Below are 24,290 nucleotides of genomic sequence, written 5' to 3'. Positions count from 1 at the left end.
CCACCCGACCATTGCTTCAGACCTTAACTCTATGCAAGATCTACACGGAGTCCTAGACTCTACGGAACTAGTCCTGCTTGATCCGTATCAAGGCATTGTGGACTTGGAGGGGTTTGCCGAGCAAGTGGACCTTTACACCATCATGTTCTCGATGGGGCTACGACTTCCTTTTTGCCACTCCCTCGCAAGGTCTTGGACTTCTTGGGTCTAGCCTCGTCCCAGCTTCTTCCAAATGCCTCTTGAATACTCCATTGGCTATCTTTTTGAATTATGGGTAGAATTTGCATATAGTCTTCCACGTTGGTGAATGGTCTTTGATAGTAAGGCACTCCACTAATGTTTTATAAGCACCTTCTATATTGGAATGGAAGAAAGAAACCTCAACATAAAGGGATGCATGATTCTCTAGCTTTTGCACCTTTTATATTGGAATGGAACTATGGAAGAAATTGACAAGTATCCCTTAAAACACTTACATTAATCCTATTAAAAAAGCATATTTTTCGTACATCTTCTTTAATGGCAAAAGATAAGCTAATGACATCGTCCAATCTAGTTTAGTGGAAAGCTTAATTTGTCTTAGTTGTTACATGTTAGGGACAATTTGTATGCAAATACATGGAGCAGATAGTTGTACTATTTCTCTAGAATACGAGGTCTTCTCTCTATTCGTATTAACAATTTAGTAGCTTGTATTTTTCTATCAGAAAGCTTTGTTAAAATTATCGAGAAATTTTATGATTTGTATTAAAAACAAAGACTTGTACTACTTCTTTACAATATGATCATGAAGATACTGCCCACTCATATTTAGGAATTTGAGGGAAAGCATGCTGGGTTGACTAGAAATGCTAACGAGTGTTGTATGTATAAAGTGCATAAGCAGTTACGTAGCGTAAACGAGAAGGTATACAAGCCTATGCCACTTGTCATCGGTCCTTACAACGATCAAAGCAAGGTTGGCCAGGAGTTTATGGAAGAGCATAAATTGCGATATCTACATCAAATGCTTAAAAGAACGAAAGGAAGTGTAGAAACATACATGGCCACCTTGAAAGAATTGGAAGAAAGAGCTTGTAATTGCTATGGAGAACACATTAGCCACACCCCAAAGAAGTTTGTAGAAATGATGGTATTTGATAGGTGTTTCATTATTGAGTTGTTCCACATGTTTGAACTCTACAAGAAAACAAGATATTTTTTAGATGACCCAATCTTTCAAACGACGTGGGTATGTTCTAGAATAGCTTGTGATCTACTGTTATTTGAAAATCAACTTTCATTCCTTTTTTTGATTAAATTGTTCGGGATGAGTGAGAGTAGCAACATACTACTTCATAACAGATCTAAAAAGTTAGGAGAACATGTTGTCAATTTTGATGAGGAGAAAGATGGTCAGCTATACATGTATGAAGAGAAGGAAACCAAGTTGCGCATAAGCTTGCTAGGGATGCACTTTTACATTCTATTTCTTCTGTTGATATGACGAATGTTTCCCCTTGTATTCTTGACTTTTGTTGAAGTTCTATTAATGGAATTTCTTAAAAAAAAAATGGAAATAAGATCTTTTGATTCTTTTCTCTGCAATGCGTTGTCTCCTTGCTCTATGTTTTATTTAGTGAGTTGAGATGAATTGAATTTAGATAAAAATTGAAAGTTAAATAAAATATTATTAGAATATTTTTTTTAATATTGTTATTATTTTATGATTTAAATAAATTAAATTATTTATTATATTTTATGTGAAAATTTAAAATCTTATTTGAATATAAAACTATCTCAACTCATCTCATCTCATCTTATCATCATAATTTTCACAATTTTCTTCACAAAATATAATAATTTTTTTAACTTTTTAAATTCTAAAATAATAATAATAATAATTTAATATTTTATTAAATATTTAAATTTTATCTAAAACTATCTCCTTTTATGTCATTATCCAAATCAATTCTAAAATTAATAAGATGAGATCCGTTCTTGTTTAAATAAAAAAAAAAGATGAGATAAAATATTACTTGGCATATATTACTGTTCAAACGTGGCATATATATTCTGAGAGGAATGCTACACAACCTTCCATCCTTCACACACCACATTTTTTTAAAATTTTAAAATTTTTTAATATTTTTTTTAATTATTTTTTTGAATTTATTCTTTTTAAACTAATTCAAGTTTTCTATTCATTATTTATATATTAAATATTTGATAAAAATAAAAATAAAAATTAAAAGAAATTTGGTATGTAGAGGTTGTGTGAATAGTAGGAGGTTGTATAGATTTTTTAATATTCTGACATCGGGGATCACATTCACACGTCACACAATAAACGTGGGAGACTTAACAGAGTCTACATCTATCATAAGTGACTTCATCTCATTTCTTATTATAATTTTTTAAAATTTTTATATAAAATATAAAAAACAATTTAATTTTTTTAAATATTAAAATAATAATAATATAAAAAAATAATATTTTATTTTATTATTTATAAATTATTTTAACCTATCTTAATTTATCTCTAAATTCAAACCAACCAAATGATGCACCACTTTAATTATGTGGGGGCAGGAGGAGGCGACAAGTCATGTGCCCTTTAATTAAGTGGGGGCAGAAGAAGGCTGCTGCATCTTTATATAATGAGAAACACTACTTTATCTCCCCAAAAACAGGTCTATTTGACTGTTGGTTAAAATTTTTTATTTTTTTATTTAATAATTAAAGAATTGATTTTAAATATATTAGTATATTTTTTTATTTTTAAATTATATTTAAATATGTAAAAAAATGTAAAATAATAAAAAAGAAAAAAAAATTACGCAAGACGATAAGCCCAACGAACTAAAATGGGACGGCATAATAGCCGCACTTACATAATCTCTATCCTTTAGGCTTTTTCGATTCAAAAATACTCATGTGCATCTTTTACTTTTTACATAGAACAAAATAGCATAATTTACTTTTTAAAAATTTTAAATAAAATTATCTACTTTATATATATACATATATATATATATCAAAAAAGTATCAATCACTTTTTAAAAATTTCAAATAAAATATACACATATAAAAGATAATAATCAATCATCTTCTAAAAATTTTAAATTCAAACATTTAATTTTTAAATGTCATGCATATGTAGAAAATACAATTTAATATTTTATGTAAAAATATTAATTTTGAACCTTAATTTAGTTTCAAATTTTATCAAGAGATCTACAAAATTATTTCAAGAGCTTTATTTGTAAGCTTGTTCTTTTTTTTTTTTTTTTTTTTGTTGCTTTTGATTCATTGATGTATTTGGCTCTATTGTGTAGACAATTTAAATTTTAGACTCCTTTATACTTGAATTTATTTGTTATCATTAAAATTCATATATAGATATATAATTATATGAAAATTGAAACCTTTAGTTCAACAGCAGACATCCCCAACATGTAACACATCTATAACATTTATTTTTTGGAAACAAGATCTTTTGATTCTTTTCTTTGCAATGCGTTGTCTCCTTGCTCTATGTTTTATTTAGTGAGTTGAGATGAGTTAAATTTAGATAAAAATTGAAAGTTAAATAAAATATTATTAAAATATATGTTTTAATATTATTATTATTTTATGATTTAAATAAATTAAATTATTTATTATATTTTATGTGAAAATTTAAAATCTTATTTGGATATAAAACTATCTCATCTCATCTCATCATCATAATTTTTATAATTTTCTTCGTAAAATACAATAAAATTTTCAACTTTTTAAATTTTAAAATAATAATAATATTTTAATATTTTATTAAATATTTAAATTTTATCTAAAACTATCTCCTTTTATGTCATTACCAAATCAATTATAAAATTAATAAGATGAGATCCGTTCTTGTTCAAATTAAAATAAAAAAAAAAAAAAAAAAGGATGAGATAAAATATTACTTGGCATATATTACTGTTTAAACGTGGCATATATATTCTGACGTCGAGGATCACATTCACACGTCACACAACAGACGAGGGAGGCCAAGCAGAGTCTACGTCTATCATAAGTGACTTCATCTCATTTTTTATTATAATTTATTAATATTTTTATATAAAATATAAAAAATATTTAATTTTCTTAAATATTAAAATAATAATAATATAAAAAAATAATATTTTATTTTATTATTTATAAATTATTTCAATTCATCTTAATTTCTCTCTAAATTCAAACGGACCAAATGATGCGCCACTTTAATTATTGCTGCATCTTTATATAATCTCTATCCTTTAGGCTTTTTCGATTCAAAAAGATTCAAGTGCATCTTTTACTTTTTACATAGAATAAAATAGCATAATTTACTTTTTAAAATTTTTAAATAGAATTATCTACCTTTTATATATATATAAAAAAGAATATTAATTATTTTTAAAAGTTTCAAACAAAATATACACATGTGAAAGATAATAATCAATCATCTTCTAAAAATTTTAAATTCAAACATTTAATTTTTAAATATGTCATGCACATGTAAAAAATATAATTTGATGTTTTATGTGAAAATATTAATTTTGAACCTTAATTCAATTTCGAGTTTTATCAAGAGATCTACAAAATTACTTCAAGAGCTTTATTTGTAAGCTTGTTCATTTTTATTTTTTTTTTGTTGCTTCTACTTGATTCGTTAATATACTTGGCTCTATTGTGTAGATAACTTAAGTTTGGGACTTCTTTATTCTTGAATTCATTTGTTATCATTAAAATTCATATGTAGATATATAATTATATGAAATTTAAAACCTTTGGTTCAATAGCGGACATCCCGAACATGCAATACATCTATAAGATTTATTTTTTGGAAACAAGATCTTTTGATTCTTTTCTCTGCAATGCGTTGTCTCCTTTCTCTATGTTTTATTTAGTAAACAAAATTTATTTTGATATCGTTTAGATAGTGAATTGAGATGAGTTAAATTTTAATAAAAGTTGAAAGTTAAATAAAATATTATTAGAATATATTTTTTAATATTTTTATTATTTTAAGATTTGAAAAAATAAATTTTTATTATATTTTATATGAAAATTTAATATGTTTGGATATCAAAACTATCTCAAGTTGAGATTCTCAACTCATCTTATCTTATCATCACAATTTTTACAAATTTTTACATAAAATATATTGAATAATTTAATTTTTTTAAAATTCTAAAATAATAATAATATTAAAAATAAATATTTTAGTCAAGGTTTAAATTTTATCTAAGATTATATTATCCTATCTTATTATCTAAATTAATCTTAAAATTATAATAATAAGACGAGATCTTGATCTTAAAAAAAAAAATAGATGAGATAAAATATAACTTTTAAATTTGGCATATATTACTGTTCAAACGTGATATATATTCTGACGTCGGGGATAATTACGTGGGGGCAGAATAAGGCTGCTGCATCTTTATATAACGTATCCTTTAGGCTTTTTCGGTTCAAAAAATATTAAAGTGCAGATCCGATCAACGGAGATCAACATTTGAGCAACAAATTAGTAAGTTCGTTCCATTGCCTTGGTTCTCCAGGTACGTATGTCTGTCTATATATACTTAAGTGTAATTAAGTTGTTATTACAAATATTACACGTACGACATTTTAATGAAAGAAAATATTTAGTGTCTCTAGGTTTATGCCCAAATTAAGTTTTGGAATGGTTCAATATCTACAATTAAATGAGGCTTAAGTTTATGAGGTGTCTATATATATATATATGAACCATGCATCTATATATCCTACGTACTGTGGATGCATTCTATGAAATTTAATCTTTTCTACTCTTGATTAAATAGTTCAAATTGATTAATAGGGGTGTAAAAATTAAACGGAAAAATGGAAAACTGGTCTAGTCTGGTTTTGGACCACTCTGGTCCGGGACCCATTCCTTTTTAGTTTCAAAACCGGCCGGTATCGGTCTGGTTCCGATTCTATGCTTTTTAGGATTTATCGGTTCATTATATTATATATTTTAAATTAATTTTTTTAATATTATATATAATAATATAAATTATAATTATATATAAGATAATGTTATTATAATTTATAAGATAAAATTTTAATCGTAAACATGAAAATTTATTTGATCATATGCTTTAAACATAATATATATATATATATATTAATAAAATTTTATGACCTAATAAATTCTCAACATATTCCTTTTGATAAATACATAATACATTAATAATACTAATATACATTAGTATGTTAATTACATTTCACTTTAATTAATTAGTATACATTAGTATACTAATGTATATTAGTATATTAATCCCATTGTATGCCATAATACTAATACTATTAAAACTGAAAAACTGGATCGAACTAGATCGAAACCAGTAAAATTGGAGGTACCGGTTTGGGAGGGTAACTGATGCTTAATTGATTTTTGAAAATGTAAAACCGGTGCATATCGATTTGGTCTTAAATTTTATCTAAAATCAGTCCGGACTAGACCGATTACACCCTTACCAATTAATAGCAAAACTAGCTCTGTTAACTAGCTTCTAAAAACTTCCCCTTTCTTTAATAATCTATTATATGTACCCTAGCTTACAAAGCCATCATTCTTAACTTTTGTTATATGAAATAAATCGTATACTTTTAAGAAATGCAAGTCCTGCAGTCTTTTAGAAAACAAAAATAGACACACTTTGGACATAAATGAAAAGTTTAGTTTTTTCTTTTATGGTAGATCCCACTTTTATTTAAATAACTGCACAAAACCTGCACACATGGACATATTAGGCTGCTGCATCTTGCTCAAATATTTACGCCCAAATTAAGTTTTGGAATGGTTCAATATCTACAATTAAATTAGTGTCTCTAGGTGTCTATATATGAACCATCTATATATCCTACGGTGGATGCATTCTGGGAAATTTATCTCTTCTACTCTTTCTCAAATAGTTCAAATTTATTTTGTATTTTATTTTTAGAATTTTTTAATAATTTGCACTACAAAAAAACTGTTTATTTGTGGCCAGTTAATACCAGCGAAATGACTATTTACAGCCAAAATTAATATGTTTTGGTCATAAATAATCTTTTCACCGTAATTAAATGGTCACAAAAACCCATTTTTCTTGTAGTGTTGGTGTTATTCCGGTTTGATGTATCAAATTAATGGAGGGATAAATAATAAAGAAAATATTAAAGTTATTGGGTCATTAAAACTTATCCCTCAATATGACTTTTTTATTTATTAAAAAAAATACAAACACAAAAAGATGGAGAGAATTTAAGATTTTAGTTTTCATTTTTATGTTTTCGGACTCCTTTTATTTTAACCAGAATCTCTCAAGTTTTATTTTGCCTTTTAAGGATTCCTAACGTAATGTGATACTAATTAATTTATACTTGCGGGTAACATTGGGGTGTAATTTGTGGACGGAAGATATGCTTAAAACTAAATTTAATAAAATAATAATAATTAAATAAATGGGAAAAAGGCTCCTCACTGACAAAGTTTACTGAGACTTTGTACACATTGTTAAAATTAGTATTAAAGTTTGCTTTTCGTTTATGTATCTATATATCATTTTTTTTTGAACTTTTTTTACTTAATAGTTAAGAAAATGATTATTAGTGAAGTTGTATATTTTTTAAATTTTTCTTTAATGATTAAGAATGTTAAAAAATAATAAAAAAATAAAATTTTAACTATACAAAATAATAAAAAACAAGTAAAAGGATGATAAGCTTATAGGTATCCAAAAGCCATGTAACGAATCTTGACCTAAAAGTCTATTTCCAAACAGTGTTATATGATAAGTAGAGAGGCAGCACCGGATGTCCTAGGAACATTCCGATGCCGAAGTTTGTGAAGTATATGAGAGTAAGTGTATGTAAATAGTGAGAGCCCAATTCGTTACCTTTTGAGGGTTACTTATAGAAGGATTCGTTGGTAACTGAAAATGGTTGCTACTCCTAGCACTACGGATCATCCATGATCCCTAGATGATCAGGACGGATAGCTCCTATATTCCTAGAGTTATCCCTTTTTGAATGTTCCTATCTTGTAGGAGTTATCTTATCTGAGGTGGTTATTTCAACTGGCATTTATTTCTAACTTTTAAGGGGTTATTTTTCATGTGGACTGGTTCTTTAATCGCGAGTCAGATCACTAGGAGCCTTAAAAATCCCTTCCAAGTGTCCAAAAGAACCCTTAAACAACTTCTATCTCGCAAACTTGAGTTCATGATAAGATGGAACTTCGCTCACAAGGTTAGATTTAGGATATAAAAGTAATAATGGAAAGTGAGACAGCTATGCGAGTGTTTAAACTACAATTATAGCATGATTTTAATTGGCAAATGTAGGCAGTGCCCTCATTCGACTTGAATGCCAATGACCTAATACTTAGGCAGGCTAATCTGTTGGGTTAAGTGAAATAAAAAATTTCTTCATATTTGCATAATATCTCTTTAAATTGGTTTACATTAGATTATGCATCTTCAAAATTTTGCATAGCTATGAATAGTATTTCTTCAAATTTGAAGAAATATTATTCACTCTCCAAATATTATTTTACTATTTTTCTCTCTCCTACCCATTAAAATCAACTTTATAGAATTTGTATTAAGATGATTTTAATATATGAAATTTGTATTAAGTTGATGATACAAAGTATTTTTAATACATATTAATATTTATCGATAAAATTGGTCATTTTGATATATGAAATTGGTAATATTTTTTTCTTTGATAACAAGACTAGCTTTATTCATTTGAAAAAAAAAAACTACAAGGCATCATGCTCAATGATATGTGAAACCACTTCAGGGAATGAGTTCCACCACACCATTAAGTCATGAAGATGCCATGAATATTTAGCCAAACAATCGGCTGTAGCATTGGCAATACAACCTCTATGTTGTATTACAACTTTAGGGAACCTTAGTAACATATTTCTAATCTCAAGAACTAGACTTCCCCAAATAGACATAGACTCCTCCCCTTTTGTAAGCTCTTGCACAACCAAAAGAGTATCACTTTCCACTTGAAGGTCATGAATTCCTAAAGGCAAACATAATTGTAGGCCCCTTAGTAGTGCCAGCAATTCCACTTCCATAGGATCAATAATCTCATGCTCGGGTTTACTAGCTGTAAAAAGCACCTTCCCAGTTTCATCTCGTAGTATCATCCCCTCACCAGATCTACCTTGATCATGAAATAGAGCCCCATCAACATTTAGATTTAGACTACCAATAGGTGGGTGGAGCTAGCCACAATGAGGTTTAGAACCCATCTGCTATTCTGCTATTGCACACTCATATTCCTTTGCAATTGAGAGAGCATGATCTATTGCTTGTTATGGACCTATCCGCTTATTTTCAAAAATTAATTGGTTTCTGCTATACCAAATACCCCAAGCACATAAGAATAGCTTTTCCAATTCCCCAGATTTGTTCCTTCGAACTACTCTCTCCACAATATGTATAAAATCTGTTTGAACAACATTTTCTTTTAAGAAAGTAAACTGAGAAAGTAGAACATCTTGAAGTCTAGAACAATATAGTACGGCATGACTTATATCCTCTTCCTCCATGTAACACCATCTACACCTTGCATCTGTCAGCACTTTCTTTACTTGTAAGTTTTTTAAAGTTGGCAAACCATTATGACAAACTCTCCATGCAAAAATCTTGACTCTATTTGGTACCTGCAATGACCAGATTCTTCTCCACATCTTCCTTTGCTCCTCTCCATATGATACCTCCCCTAACTGCCTCTCTTCTTGAGATGCTAAAAGCAACTTGTATGCACTTCGAACACTAAACAACACATTCTTCTTAGGCTCCCATATTATAGTATCAGGTCTATTATTAGTAGGAAGTGGTAACTTGAAGACATCATATGCTTCTCTTGGGGGTAAAAATCTAGTAATCTTTTCCATATCCCATCTCTTAGTGTTATCATCAATAAGCTCAGAAACTGTCCAATCCATCTGTGCTTGTGAGACAAATTCTGGGACTGGGATAAGTTTATGATGAGGCAGCCAGTAATCTGTCCAAATGTTGATGGCCTTACCATCACCTACCCTCCATCAACATCCTTGTAAAAGTAAGCTTTTTGCCTCCCATATACCCCTCCATACATAGGATGATGTTGCACCTATCTTAGCATCTTTAAAACTTGTTGTTGGAAAATACTTGGCTTTAAAGATGTTATACAGCAGTGAGTTTTCCTTCTTTAGGATCCTCCATCCCTGTTTGGCTAGAAGAGCCATGTTGAAATTGTGCAAGTCTTTAAAACCCATACCACCATGGCCTTTTGACTTGCATAGTTTTCTCCAACTTACCCATCTAATTTTATTTTCTTCATTCCTTTGATCTCATCAGAACTTAGCAATCAAATTCTCTAACTCAGAACACAAAGACATAGGAAGCTTAAAGCAGCTCATAGAGTAAGTAGGAATAGATAGTACAATATGGTGCTAATTGCAAAATATATAAAACTAATAATTTTAAGAAAAAAATAAAAAAATAATAATATTTTACTAATATTTAGTTCAAAAAACATCTTAATTAGAAATGATCAATTACAAATATGCATAATCCAATATGGATGTTTTTCTTGATATGTAAAATCAATCTTAAAAGATGTTATTTTGAAGATGCATATAGAAAAATCAATGTTAGTGCTAAAAAATGTATCATTTTTAACTCCTCACACCAGGTTAGTTTAACTCCTCACACCAGGTTAGAAAAACTATTTTTTGAAAGCCTAGTACAATATCCTTATAAAAAGAAGACATATCAAAGCAATAATGTGGGAAGAAATAAATTAGATCAATTTTATAATAAAAATAATTTTAAAATTTAATATATCACATCAAATAATGTCAATTTATAAATTTATTTCTATGAAATATTTTTATGGTATTTATCTTATTTAATACATCTAAGAGAAACAAACACTAAATAAATATATTATTTGGATTAGTCTAATAATTAGCCAAATGAACGTCCTAATACATAGGATCTATTTAGATAGTGAGATAAAATAAAATGAGTTGAGATAATTTATGAAGAACAAGAAGATTCTTAGTTGAAATGAGATAAAATGAGAACCTATGTATCCAAGCGGCCCTTATGCTGGCTAATGTCATGAAATAATGATAATCTTACTACTATTTTATCATATTTTTAATACTTTTTTTATTTTTAAATTTTTTTTATTTAATAGTTAAGAAAATAATTATTAATAAAATTGTATATTTTTAAAATATTTTGTTTAATGATTAAGAATGTTAAATAATAATAAAAAAATAAAATTTTAAATATACACAAAATAGTAAAGAACAGGCAAAAGAATAGTAAGCTTATCCGTATCCAAAATCATGCGCAATCATGTAACGAATCTTTTTTTTTTTTAAATGTAATGTAACGAATCTTGACCTAAAAGTAGTATACACGTGCATTTTCCGTACGACTAAAGCAGGGCTGTAGCATGGCTCTTTTCGAAATGCACAGTACGATTATTACATGGTCTGTCTTTCGGTGAAAGGTGTGGGACCTCGACATGATTCTTTGTTCGGATGAATCCAAAAATGAGAGGACATGATTATTTTCTCTACAATAATGCTTTGTCTCCTTTCTCTATATTTATTAAGTAAACAAAACTAATAAGGAAATATTTTATTATATATTTGTAAACATTTTACATCTTAAATATGACGTCGGGATGATATAAAAAAATAAAATAAAATTGCCTTCCTCTGGACAAATTCGGGCTAGCACTACTCCAGCATCTTTATATATTCTATCGCTGTACCATTTTTGAGTTTTATTAATATTATTCACGTAATATTTATTTTTATTTTTAAAATATTTTTAAATTTATTATTATTAATTTAATTAAGTTATTCTACTCATCATCTATATATTACATATTTAATAAGAAAATTAATAAATTATGTGCAGTATATAATATAAGATTAATTATGTGTGATATATAATGTTTATTAAAATTATCAAAAACGACATTATATAATGTTTTGGAAATTAATTTTTACGAGCAATGCAAGTTTTTTAATGGTTCAACATCTACAGTTCAATAAGGCTTAAGTATTTGAGGTGTCTATATATGAATGATCTACAATTCAATAACTTAATGTGATACTAATTTAAACTTTGGGTAACATTGGGTAATAGTTTGTGGACGGAAAATATGCTTAAACTAACTTTTAAAACAGTATATTAATTTATATAAAAAATATATATATATATATTTTATAATAAATTTCATTTTTTTAAAATAAATAAACTATTCTTATATATTCAATAACTATATATAACATTGTCTTTTTAAAAAATATTATCAGTCTTATTCTGAAAAAAGACCAATACAACTAGAAAAATGCTTGGATGATTCATCAACGTGCCCTTACTACACATCATCATTTATATATTATATACTTGATAAAATTTTTTTAAAAAAAATATAGTATATAGCGAGGTGAAGATAGAAAAAATTTAATTGTAAGTGATTTTGTGTACTAATACATACATCCATTCGATATGATTAGTTAAAAAATAAATTTTATTAAAAATAATACTAATTTAAATTTAGAATATAAAAATAATAATATTAATATGTAGATTTATACGGAAATTTATTTATATATAATAAAATTTGAGGGGATGATAAATTTTTTTTAAAATATTATTTTTCAGATTTGACATATATTACTGTTTAAACGTGGCATGAGGTCGGGGATCACATGTCACACAGCTGACGAGGGTCCTAGCAGAGTCTACGTCTAGTCATGTTCCCTTCAAGTATGTGAGGGCAGAAGAAGGCTCGTGCATCTTTACATAATCTCTATCCTTTAGGCTTTTTGGATTCAAAAAGATTAAAGTGCTACTCCGAACAACGGAGATCAACATTTGAGCAACAAATTAGCAAGTTCGCTCCATTGCCTTGGTTCTCCAGGTACGTATGTCTGTCTATATATCCTTAAGTGTAATTATGTTGTTATTACAAATTTTTTAATAATTTGGTGTTAAGTTTTCGTTTTTTTTTTTTAATTTTTTTAGTTCCGGTTTGATGTTTCAAATTAATGGAGGGATTAATAATAAATAAAATATTAATGTTATTGGGTCATTGAACACTTATCGCTGATATGAACTTTTTGATTTATTAAAAAAATACAAACACAAAAAAGTAGATAGAATTTAAGATTTTAATCTTCATCTTTATGTTTTTGGACTCCTTTTATTTTAACCAGTATCCCTCAAATTTTATCTTTCCTTTTTGGGTTTTTGTAAATTCCTAATGGTTTTTTTTCAAGTTGTTATTAAACGTTTTTTTTTTTTTAAACTATCTAGTTTTTTTTTAATTAATTTAGAATTCTTCTTAAATTTTTAGGATCAAAATCACTTTTATATTTCTTTTCTATCAAACTAAGTAAAGGAACGTTAATAGATTTAAAAAAATAAAATAAAATTTAAACTAAATTTAATAAAATAATAATAATTAAATTAACTAAATTTAATTAACTTATACACTACTCTATAAAATAATATATTATATATATCATAATATATTATATATTAAAAAATTTATTTAAAAATTTATATTTAAACATTTCGGTTTGGACCAGTCCAAAAAAGCCATAGCCTGGCACCGGACCGAAAACCAAAAGTCTCATATACTATGCATTGAGACTGACTGTCATTATTTTTGGTCTGGTTTGGCTCGAACTAAACCGTTTGATCTGGTCAGTTTTCTGGTTCGGACCGAAAATCTTTCACCCCTAATCTAGAGTATCTTTCCATACCCTAGTTTCTGTTCCTTGTTGCTGAAGTCTGATGGAGAATTTGTTTACCTCCTAAAGCAAAGTTGAGTTATTGAGTGCCCGAACATTTGGGATGCACCATCCAGTGGTTGAGCATAGATCTTTGACCTGTAAGTGAGAATAAGTGATGAAAAAACCCTTATGAACTAAGGAGTTCCCAAATTGAAAAGAACTTCAACCCTCTCGAATAATTCATTGGCTTTCTTTATGAATTATGGGTAGAATTTACATATAGTCTTCCACGTTGGTGAATGGAAGTAGTAAGGCACTCCCCTAATGCTTTAGCACCTTCAATATTGGAATGGAAGAAAGAAAACCTCAAGATAAAGGGATGCATGATTTCTAGCTTTTGCACCTTTTATATTGGAATGGAAGAAATTGACAAGTATCCCTCAAAACACTTACCTTAATCCTATTAGAAAAGCATGTTTTTTGTACATCTTCCTTAAGGGCACAAGATAAGCTAATGAAATTGTCCAATCTAGTTTAGTGGGAAGCTTAATTTGTCTTAGTTGTTACATGTTAGTGACAATTTGTATGCAAATACATGGAGTAGATAGTTGTATTATTTCTAGAATATGAGGTCTGCTCTCTATTCGTATTAACAATTTAGTAGCTTGCATTTTTCTATAAGAAACTTTTGTTAAAATTATAGAGAAATTTTATTGTTTGTATTAGGAATAGAGACTTGTACTACTTCTTTAGAATATGAGCAGGGAGACACTGTCCACTCGTATTAAGGAATTTGAGGAAAAGCATGCTAGGTTGACTAGAAATGCTAACGAGTGTTGTATGTATAAAGTGCATGAGCAGTTACGTAATGTAAACGAGAAGGCGTATAAGCCTGTGCTGGTTGCCATCGGTCCTTACAACGATCAAAGCAAGGTTGGCCAGGGGTTTATGGAAATGCATAAATTGCGATATCTACATCAAATGCTTAAAAGAACGAAAGGAAGTGTAGAAACATACATTGCCACCTTGAAAGAATTGGAAGAAAGAGCTCGTAATTGCTATGGAGAACACATTAGCCACACCCCAGAGGAGTTTGTAGAAATGATGGTACTTGATGGGTGTTTCATTATTGAGTTGTTCCACAAGTATGAAATCTACAGGAAAACAGGAGATTATCATGAAGATGACCCAATCTTTCAAATGTGGTGGGTGCGCTCTAGAATAGCTTGTGATCTACTGTTATTTGAAAATCAACTTCCATTCTTTGTTTTGGATAAATTGTTCGGAATGAGTGAGAGTAACAACACAATACTTCATAACAGATCCAAAAAGTTAGGAGAACACGTTGTCGATATTGATGAGGAGAAAGATGGAATTAGTATTGAAAGCTCTACTTCCATAGCTCTGGTTATCCAGGCACGACTTAATGATCTTGCCCTCAATTTTTTCTCTTGCTTTTTACCATTTGAATGGAATGTTGATGCATCGAGTTATAATTCAACCGAAAAGATTAAGCATCTACTTTGTTTGGCGCATGAAGCTCTCACCCCTTCACTTCTAGACATGGTACATCAACGTTTAACGGTCAGGTTCAGAATCAAGAATGCAGAGTTTGAGCATCTCCTTGGTCTCATACATGCAACAATTAGTATTTCATTACTTGATACGGAAATAGATCATGCTAGTGAACGTCAAAAGGCAAGAGTCAAGCTCAAGAATGTAGAGATATTTAAGTGCCTATTTGGTCTGATTCATGAAGCTATCATTCCATTACTTGCAAAAATGGAAAACATGAGGAAGACAATTCCGTACACCAGCAAATTTCAGAAACCTAGATTCCAAGTCATTATGGTAGAGATTGAAAATGAAGACTGGGAATCAATTCCGTTTGGCTCAGAGTTTCAAGAGGCTGGAGTTGAATTCAATATGGCAAAGAAATTTAAGGATGGTCTATTTGAGATTTTGAGCTGGACAGCAATACCTTATGCCATTGAACTTCAAGAGGCTGGAATTGAATTCGACAAAGCAAAGAAATTTAAGGATCTACTTGCTTATCGAAATAGGAATGAAGACCAGAAGTCAAAACCGTGTGAAACATGGACGCAAATGGATGGAGTTGAATTAAAGACAGTACAGAAATTGAAGCATCTACTTTGTTTGGACAAGATTGAAAATTGGAAGTCAGTACCTTACGACAAAGAGCTTCAGGAAGCTGGAGTCGAATTCAACAAGGCAAAGAAATTTAAGCGTCTACTTGCTCTTAGAGATATTGAAGCTAGGAACATACATGGTGCCACAGAGCTTCAAGAGGCTGGAATCAAATTCAAGAAGGTAGAGAAATCTAATGTGTTTTCCATAAAGTTCAACAATGGGCTAATGGAGATTTCACCTTTGAGCATACAAGATCAGACAGAGACTTACTTACGAAATCTAATTGCATATGAGCAATACTGTCATCCACCCTACGAAGTGAATTACATCTACAACTATGTGTGCTTCATGGATCATCTCATTAACACTCCAAAGGATGTTGAGTTACTTCGTCGAAGAGGAATTATCCATAATAATTTGGGTGATGATGAAACTATTTCCACCATGGTTAACAAGCTTGGTCACTATGTCGGTTTTTCAATCAACATTTATGCTAGAACTATCATGGATGTGAACATGCATTGTAGGAGACGCAGGAATGTATGGATGGCAAAATTAAGGCGTGATTATTTCAACAGTCCTTGGGCATGGATTTCATTTATGGCTGCTTTCTTATTGCTTGCACTTACAATTGTACAAACCATATTTTCTATTATTCCGTAAGTTTTGGGTGCTGCTTGATGTGTGTTCTCTTAATTAGTAAATGTAATAAATATCGAACAATAAGATTTTACCAAGTAAGAGTGACTTATTATCTTTTGTTGAGTTATTTATATATGAATCATGTTTTATTGAATGAAATTGATTGGCCACGGGTGAGTGCTTAGGCTAATACACGAAATAGGCTAAGATGGATAAGACTATCCGTGCATCCAATTTAGCCTATTCCATGTTTTAACTCGGGCCCCTAGCAGTGCAATTAATAGCACTGCTCTTGAATAACAACGTGGAATGAATTTCTCATTGCTTAGACAGCCGTACGACAAGGCTACATATTATCTAGTAGTGTTATTCCTCACATGGTTAGAAGACCACCATAGCGGCAAGGCTACGTATTATCATGAAATTTTATATATCATTCTTCTTGCCTTTTGAGATGCAAAATTACTTATCAAATTTTTATACTCAATATTTGTTAATATGTTATTTTCAATAGATAAAATGGCCAATCTATTTAGCTCCGTTTGGATTGAGATAAGAGATGAAATGAGATGAAATGATTTATAAACAGTTGTGAGATTTATGAGTTGAAATTTGTGAATAGTAATGAGATGAGTTGATCTCAACTCATCTAATCTTTCTTCTAATGACACTGTTGAATGTAAATATGGTTTTATTAATTTTAGTTTTGAAAAACTTCTTTCTTCGGGTGCAATTGTCACAAGTATTGCAATAACATTCTATAAGCAGTGCATGCAATTGGAAAAGAATCTAACTTTTTAATATAATCTAATGCTTCTATTGGATTACTGCTAGTATCTATTTGCAAAACCTTCTTTTAATACTTTTAATTCTGAAAACAAATCTAAACCAAGAATATTCACCTTATTTTAGAAAACTTTCCAAACTAAGAAACTTTTTTCTCAAATCATCATCCTCTAAAGATCTTAGTTTTTTTTCAAGTAGGAAATAAGAAAATTACTCTATAGCATCATCAATATATGTCATACCAAATAATATTCAAACCTAATAAAAACTCAAAAATTTCATTCCCATTGTTGCTAAGCATGTGGCCCCACTCCTTAATTGTTTTAGGATCTTCATTAGTGTTTGCTAAATGAACTAGAAGTGTAACAACCTCAGAAAACCCCAAACAAGTTAATATAGAACGCAAAATAAAGGCAAGCAAGCAAGAAATGGCTAGAAAATTAACAAGATTATGATCTTGAATAGGTGGTGGGCCTGACCATGGCAGTCTCCTAGAGTGCATGGGTGATAGTACTGGCTGATTGTCTAGTGCAAATTTGGTGCCTTTGATGGGTTGAGGGGCGATGGAAGCTAGCACACTTGAATGTGGTGTGGCAATACTAGAATTTTTGGTCATTGACATACGTAGCCTATTTTCTAAAAAATGCTTCTTGGATTTTATTGGATAGGTGTGGGGGAACAAGTTAGGCAAATGATCATTGACGGATGAGTGGTCTTGATCATGATGGATCTCATAGAGATTTCAATGGATTCCATGCCAAATTCCCTCCTTTTTATGGTCTGCCATTGAAAGTGTAGTCAATTCAATTAATGCTGATCATGATTTTGTTATCTTCCCTTTGTTACTTAATCTTTCGAGTCAATAATCATAATGTCATGTGCAGGGCCACTCAACTCAAAGTTTAGCCACTTGTAATTTTTGTACTAATCCAATAACCAAAAGAAATTAATTTCCAATCAGAAATACATATAACTTCCTACTAGAAATATGATCCAGCTTTTGACCCATATATATATATATATATTTTCTAAAGTGACTTCATTAGTAAAAGAGCATTTGTACAAGAGTAGATTATATTACAAACCATTATATGAGATCATGCTTCTAGTACCTAAGGGAGGGTCATTCCCACTATGAAAATCTAATAAATATGGTCGTATTTCTATCAGAGGGATTTTTTCAAACTTATTGTTGGAATATGCTCATTGCACTATTGAATGTGCACATCGATTTTGTGATTGATGTATCTTGATTGCTCTCCATTCTTTCAGCTCTTTTAACAAAAATTTGGTATCCCTTGTTACTCCTTCTGATTCCCAATTGTTTGATTTTTGTGGATGATTAATGCTATTGATAACATTTAGTGAATCCCCTTCAATGATAACTTTTCTGATATTTCTTTTGAATGCTTCTTGAACTCCTATGTAGGCTGCCATCGCTTCACTCTGATTTGGATTAGTACTCCATACAAACCTGGTCACTACAAATTGAAACTTCTCCATTTTTTTATCTGCAAGCTGCTGTTGATGTACTACCATGTTGTCTCACTGCAGCATCAAATGTGATGGATTAGGTGTCTTCGAATTCAGGTGGTTTCCAATTCCAATTAGAGTTGAGTTCTGAACATTTCCACTCCCATGCTTTACAATGTTCCTGATACATGTCTAAGGTTTTTTTGACAAATTGATCTACTGCTATGTTGTTGTTTGCATGAATTTTTTTATTTCTAGTGAACCAAATATTATCCATTGCCACAATAATAAAAATCTATAAATGATGTACTTCTTCATCAAAGAGATTTAGCTTGGTAGGGTTAAGAATATTTTCAATCCAAGTCCTAATGCCTAAAGGTTTGAATGCTTCTATGTCTAGTGGCCAAGGTGATTGTCTCCAAAGAATTCTTGTGAAAAGGCAGCTTAGAAAAAGATGCTCATTAGTCTCCTCCTCCTGATGACAAATAGGACAGATTTTTCGATCCTCAGAAAGTGCTATAAACCTCCTAGGGAGGCTCTTAGTAATTACCATGTCATTTAACACTTTCCAAAGGAAGAGCTTCAGCATGTCTTGAAGATTATGGGACTAGAGTTTTTTCCATGGGGGAGTGAGATTTGTTGAATTTTGTTGGAGACCAATAGCTGCATAAGCTAATTTTACAGAAAAAAGACCTGATGTATGTTGAATCCATCTTGAATTGTCCTGCTGATTGTGATGATGGTGCTCAGTTAGATGGATTTTTTTTTTTTAATTTCAATTACTGTTTCTTGAGTAAAAAGAGTTTGTAGCAAAATTATGTTCTATCTTCTTGGCTCCTCAAGAATGAGTTTAGAAACTGTCATTTGAGGGTCTTGCCATGTATCCGGTATTTTTGGTTTTGGAGTGAATCCATCAATAGAAGGTACCCATGGGTCTGACCAAACTTTAGTTCCTACCCATTGTAGATCTAGATATTGAGATTCAAGAGAATGAAGTCTTTTTGTTTGAGAATGCTTTTCCAAAAAACTGGAATCTGTTGGTTTTGCAAAGATATTGCTCCAATTGAGTGTCTCATGTATTTTTGGATGAGCATTTCTTTGCATGTGCTTGTTTCCTTATTGATAAGGTGACAGGTAACTTTGCTCAGAAGGGCTTTATTGAAGTTTGTTGCAGTTCTCATTCCTAGACCTCCTAAGAATTTAGGTTGGCAAATTGATTTCCAAGATTTTGGTGTAAGATTGTGAGCTTTGTTAGCCTTAAAGCCCCACTAGAACCTCATTTGAATTCTATCAATTTTTTTGGTGATTTTCTTAGGAAGCCAAGTAGTAGCCATAGTATAGGAAGAAATGCTTTTGACCCATATGGTCTGCCTATTTGTAGATATTGCTATATAATTGGCCCAAAATTAATCTCCAGCCATAGTCTCTTAAAAGATAAGGGCTTTGATCGTGAGTAGCAACAAGATGGTTCACAGGGCCCCTATTATCCTCTTCATTTTCCTCTTATTAATTTCGACTTATGAATTGGCTCCATTGGAAGCCAGTAGAAAAATTCCACAAGTAAAAGCTTAACATTATTTCAATCTACTTTCTCTTAATTTCCCTTGCCTTTTACATATATGAGTTGAGTGGAATTGGATTCCCCTGCCTAATATTTTTAGTCATTTTTCCTCTTCCATGGCTTTTTTAACAAGTGTAGTCAATTCAATGCTTTTCTCTTTAATTTTTCCAACGTTATTTTTTTCTTGGAGTCACCATATATATATGTTATAAAGTCATGTATGTGTGTGTGTGTATATATATATATATATATATAGCTAGAGGGAATTTTTCTCTCTCTAGCAACAAAGACCTCTCTCCACCACTCGAGATTCTCTCCGTTCACTCTGGGGGGAGGGGGTTGGAGCTTCAGCTCCACCCACCCTCCCCCTTCGGTGGACCTGTTTTCTGTTTCAAGTTGCCTTTATATTTTTTCTCCTATAGTTTTCCGTCCATAGCACTGAAATATGCCGATCTACTATCTTTCGACGTCCTTAGACTAACATGCGCCCCACTACCAAACTCTCCAGTCGCCGATCTACCAGTAGGTAGAAGAAAGCAGTTCAAAAGTGCGGCACCCTTGGGACCAGCGACATCAGATATTTTAGATCCAAACTACACTTTCACTCCCAGGGTGGCACGTTAGCTGCACGCGCCACCACAATCAGTGGTGGTCTTTCGCCGGTGATTCGACACAATTTCTGGTTGCTACTACCCTATGTTCCTGCTTTTCCTAACCAGTGATAAAGTTAAAGTGGTCGTGAAAGTCTCTTTCAGATAATCCAAACCAATAAAATGTAGAACACAACTCTAGCCATAATATTATAGTCTATTTATCATACTATGTAAAAACTATTTCAAGCGGCTTCCCCTTGCAAGAAATGGGTGAGAGCGAAGTTTTTATATCCAGATCTTTCTTTTCTTATTTCTAGTATTGTATATGTTGACTTTGAGAAGACTGTAGAAGGCTCACACTCCATCGAACCTTGTATCCTGTAATCTATTAGTTCATCTATGACATGCTTACTTGCTTATATATATATATATATATATTTATATTGTCCGCATTGACGGAAGATTCCAAAAGTGCAATCAATTCTATGCAATTATGCAAGCGAGAGAGCAAAAAAAATTTTTGCTTGTAAGAATCGGCTAGAGAAAAGTCAGAGTTTCTCTATCTAGGAGGTGGAAATCTATCCTGCACTTACGGTTGCTCCTTTTCACGTAATTATTTTATATACAAAGAAGAAGTTCAAACATCAACATTTTGACTGTCAAACCGTTCTTAGTTTTCAATCCAAACAATAGCCACTTCTATTACGGTTTCAACATCAACATCAAATGGAAATCGATTCACTGATCCTTCAAACAAAAGCTTTTTCATGGAATGATCTCAATCTTCAACCTACTCCAGAGACAACAAAAGCTACTTCAGATAAAATCCTGACATGAAGGTTAGTTGTAGACAGACCTTTGAACAAATATGCAATTCATTCTAGTATTAAAGCCTCTTGGAACTTTCTCCAAAACTTTCTCATTGAAGACATGGATATAAATAAGTTTATATTCACCTTTAGAACTTCTCAAGACAAGTTAAGAGTGCTGAATCAAGCCCCTTGGAATATCAAAGGGCACTTGCTTATTTTGAAACCATGGTCTCCGAGAGCCACTTTCCATGAAATCAATTTAAATCATGCAATTTTTAATGTACAAATTCATGGACTACCCCTAGATCGCATCACTCTCAATAATGCAATAGAAATTGAGAAAGCCCTTGGTAATTTGATCAAAATTGAGGAAGATCCTCTTTATGGTTTAGCTTTCAGAAAATTTATTAGAATCAAAGTTGAGCTAGATGTCACAAAACCACTTCAACAAGGGTTTATGATGCCAAGACTCGGCAACCATGAAATATGGATAGCTCTAAAATATGAAAAGTTGTCAGACTTTTGTATGCATGTGGAAGGCTTGGTCATTCCCAAATTTTTTGTGGTTTCTTAAGCTCATCACCAACAAGATTAAAGTATGGCCCTTGGATACAAGCAGAGTTTCAAAACAACTTTGAAAATAGTCAGGCTTTTCATCAAATGGGTGCTGGGCAGTATGAAGAAACAGAGCATATTGAAGATTTCTCTCCTTCGGGTTCAACCATAGGCACTTATAACAAAGGAAAACAAGCTCTAAATACGAGTAAATAACATGAGCTTGCTCTTAAGGGCCAGAGCTACTTTTGCAGTGACCATATTGAACAAATTTCAGCAAGCAAGTTAGACTTACATCATTTGCTTTCAACTCCATCAAGCTCTCTGCAACCGGGCGAAATTTCCATGAGAGAAGATGCAGCAACACAGTATAGCTACAATGATCCCAACTCATTAATTTCTTCACCAAGAAACATTAATTTCTTCACTGTTCAGCCAACTATAGAATCGAACAGCCTCACTTCGAATTGTAGCAAAATATCCCTTTTTTCTCCATTCGCAGAAGAGCAGGTGGCAGACAAATTTAGTACTCGGGTACATGAATATTCTCCTTTACTCTCTCGGCCATTGAGTCAATGCAAATTTGCCCCCCATGGAGAACTCAATGGAAGCATATATATACGGCAATTCAGAAATACAACACTTAGAAGGAAAAACTCGGAATTGGGCTAGGGCTTGGGTTAGGCATTGGACTTGGGCTTAATTCGGGTTTTCAAAAGGAAACTAGGCCTTTATTTATGGACCCACAAGACATATATTCTAATAGGCCTCAGCACTTCTTCTTTGGTAATAAGCCTGAACTCCTCTACAAGCCTTCAGAAGTCATCAGCCCGTTAATAGCCAAAAGCATAGCCCTTCAGCTTCAAGTGAACCAGATGTTTTTACTACTGTCACTCCTTCATGTCCAGCTTCTGAAAAAGTCTTGGAATTGCATCCAAATAAGATACATATTCAATAGCTAGAAGATTTAGATGTTCATTGTGAAAATAATCCCATGTAGATTGAAATGGCAACTGATCCTTAACAAGTTGGCCGAATAATACTCTCCTCCAAAAGGCAGCAACATGTTGAGTCTACTGATGCTCCAAAAGGAAAATCCCAACACCTCATCAAAGTGGAGAAAATAAATCCAATTGAATGCCATTCTCCAAAGCAACAAACAGAGGAAGATTCAATGGCACTAACTATCCTGGCAATGCACTCAGGCTCAGTAGGAAAGGAAAAAAAAAATCAAAAGGCAAAGCAAAAATCAATCCATATAGCAAGCCACCAACACACACACGTGGAAAGTCCAAATCAGCTTGTGAGGCAAGCTTAAAAATGCCTCCACCAGCCAAGTGAAGATAATGACATGGAATTGTAGGGGATTAGCCCATCCCAAAGCAATTAGAAACTTAAAGGCTAATATTAGGAAATATAATCCGGATGTAGTTTTTTTGTAATAAACCTTGATGACGGATGATCGCACCATATCTATTGTAAATAGTTTAGGTTTCTATTATTTTGTTCACATTCCAGCAGTTTATAAAAAAAATAGGCTTTTTACTTTTTTGGAGACCAGGTGTAGAAATAGAACCTGTAAATATAAATATTAATGCAATATCAGTTTTAGTCTACTTTAATCCTACACATCAACCATGGCTGATTACTTATGTATATGCACCGACCCAATGGAACAACAAAGCTAGCTTTTAGAGTCATTTAGATTCATTATATCAAGCTATTCTAAGGCCTTGGATTTGTCTGAGAGATTTCAACGACCTCATTGATTAATCTAAAAAATATGGAGGAAGACCTATCTCTTACAATCCTTATAAGGGTTTAAAAGCTCTCATGGATAGGAATGGTCTCATAGACATTGGCTACATGGGCCCAAAGTTTACATGGACCAATAATAGATAGGGTCAAGCACTCATAAGAGAAAGATTAGACCAAGCGAT

General features: G+C 31.2%; 1 protein-coding gene across 1 annotated transcript in view; it reads left to right on the top strand.

Moving 5' to 3' along the window:
- LOC121254509 (putative UPF0481 protein At3g02645) overlaps positions 1 to 16,675 on the top strand; it is a 94,056-nt gene extending 77,381 nt beyond the window's left edge. The window contains exons 2-3 of the mRNA XM_041154573.1: positions 14,504 to 15,873; positions 15,907 to 16,675. Of these exons, the coding sequence (XP_041010507.1) occupies positions 14,534 to 15,873; positions 15,907 to 16,591 (2,025 nt within the window). The 5' untranslated portion in view covers positions 14,504 to 14,533 and the 3' untranslated portion in view covers positions 16,592 to 16,675. The remainder of the gene's footprint in view (positions 1 to 14,503; positions 15,874 to 15,906) is intronic.
- The last annotated feature ends 7,615 nt before the right edge of the window (positions 16,676 to 24,290 follow it).

Source organism: Juglans microcarpa x Juglans regia, chromosome 1D (assembly GCF_004785595.1).
Source record: "Juglans microcarpa x Juglans regia isolate MS1-56 chromosome 1D, Jm3101_v1.0, whole genome shotgun sequence".
Taxonomy (NCBI): Eukaryota; Viridiplantae; Streptophyta; class Magnoliopsida; order Fagales; family Juglandaceae; genus Juglans; species Juglans microcarpa x Juglans regia.
This window is presented reverse-complemented; position numbering and strand designations above follow the sequence as displayed.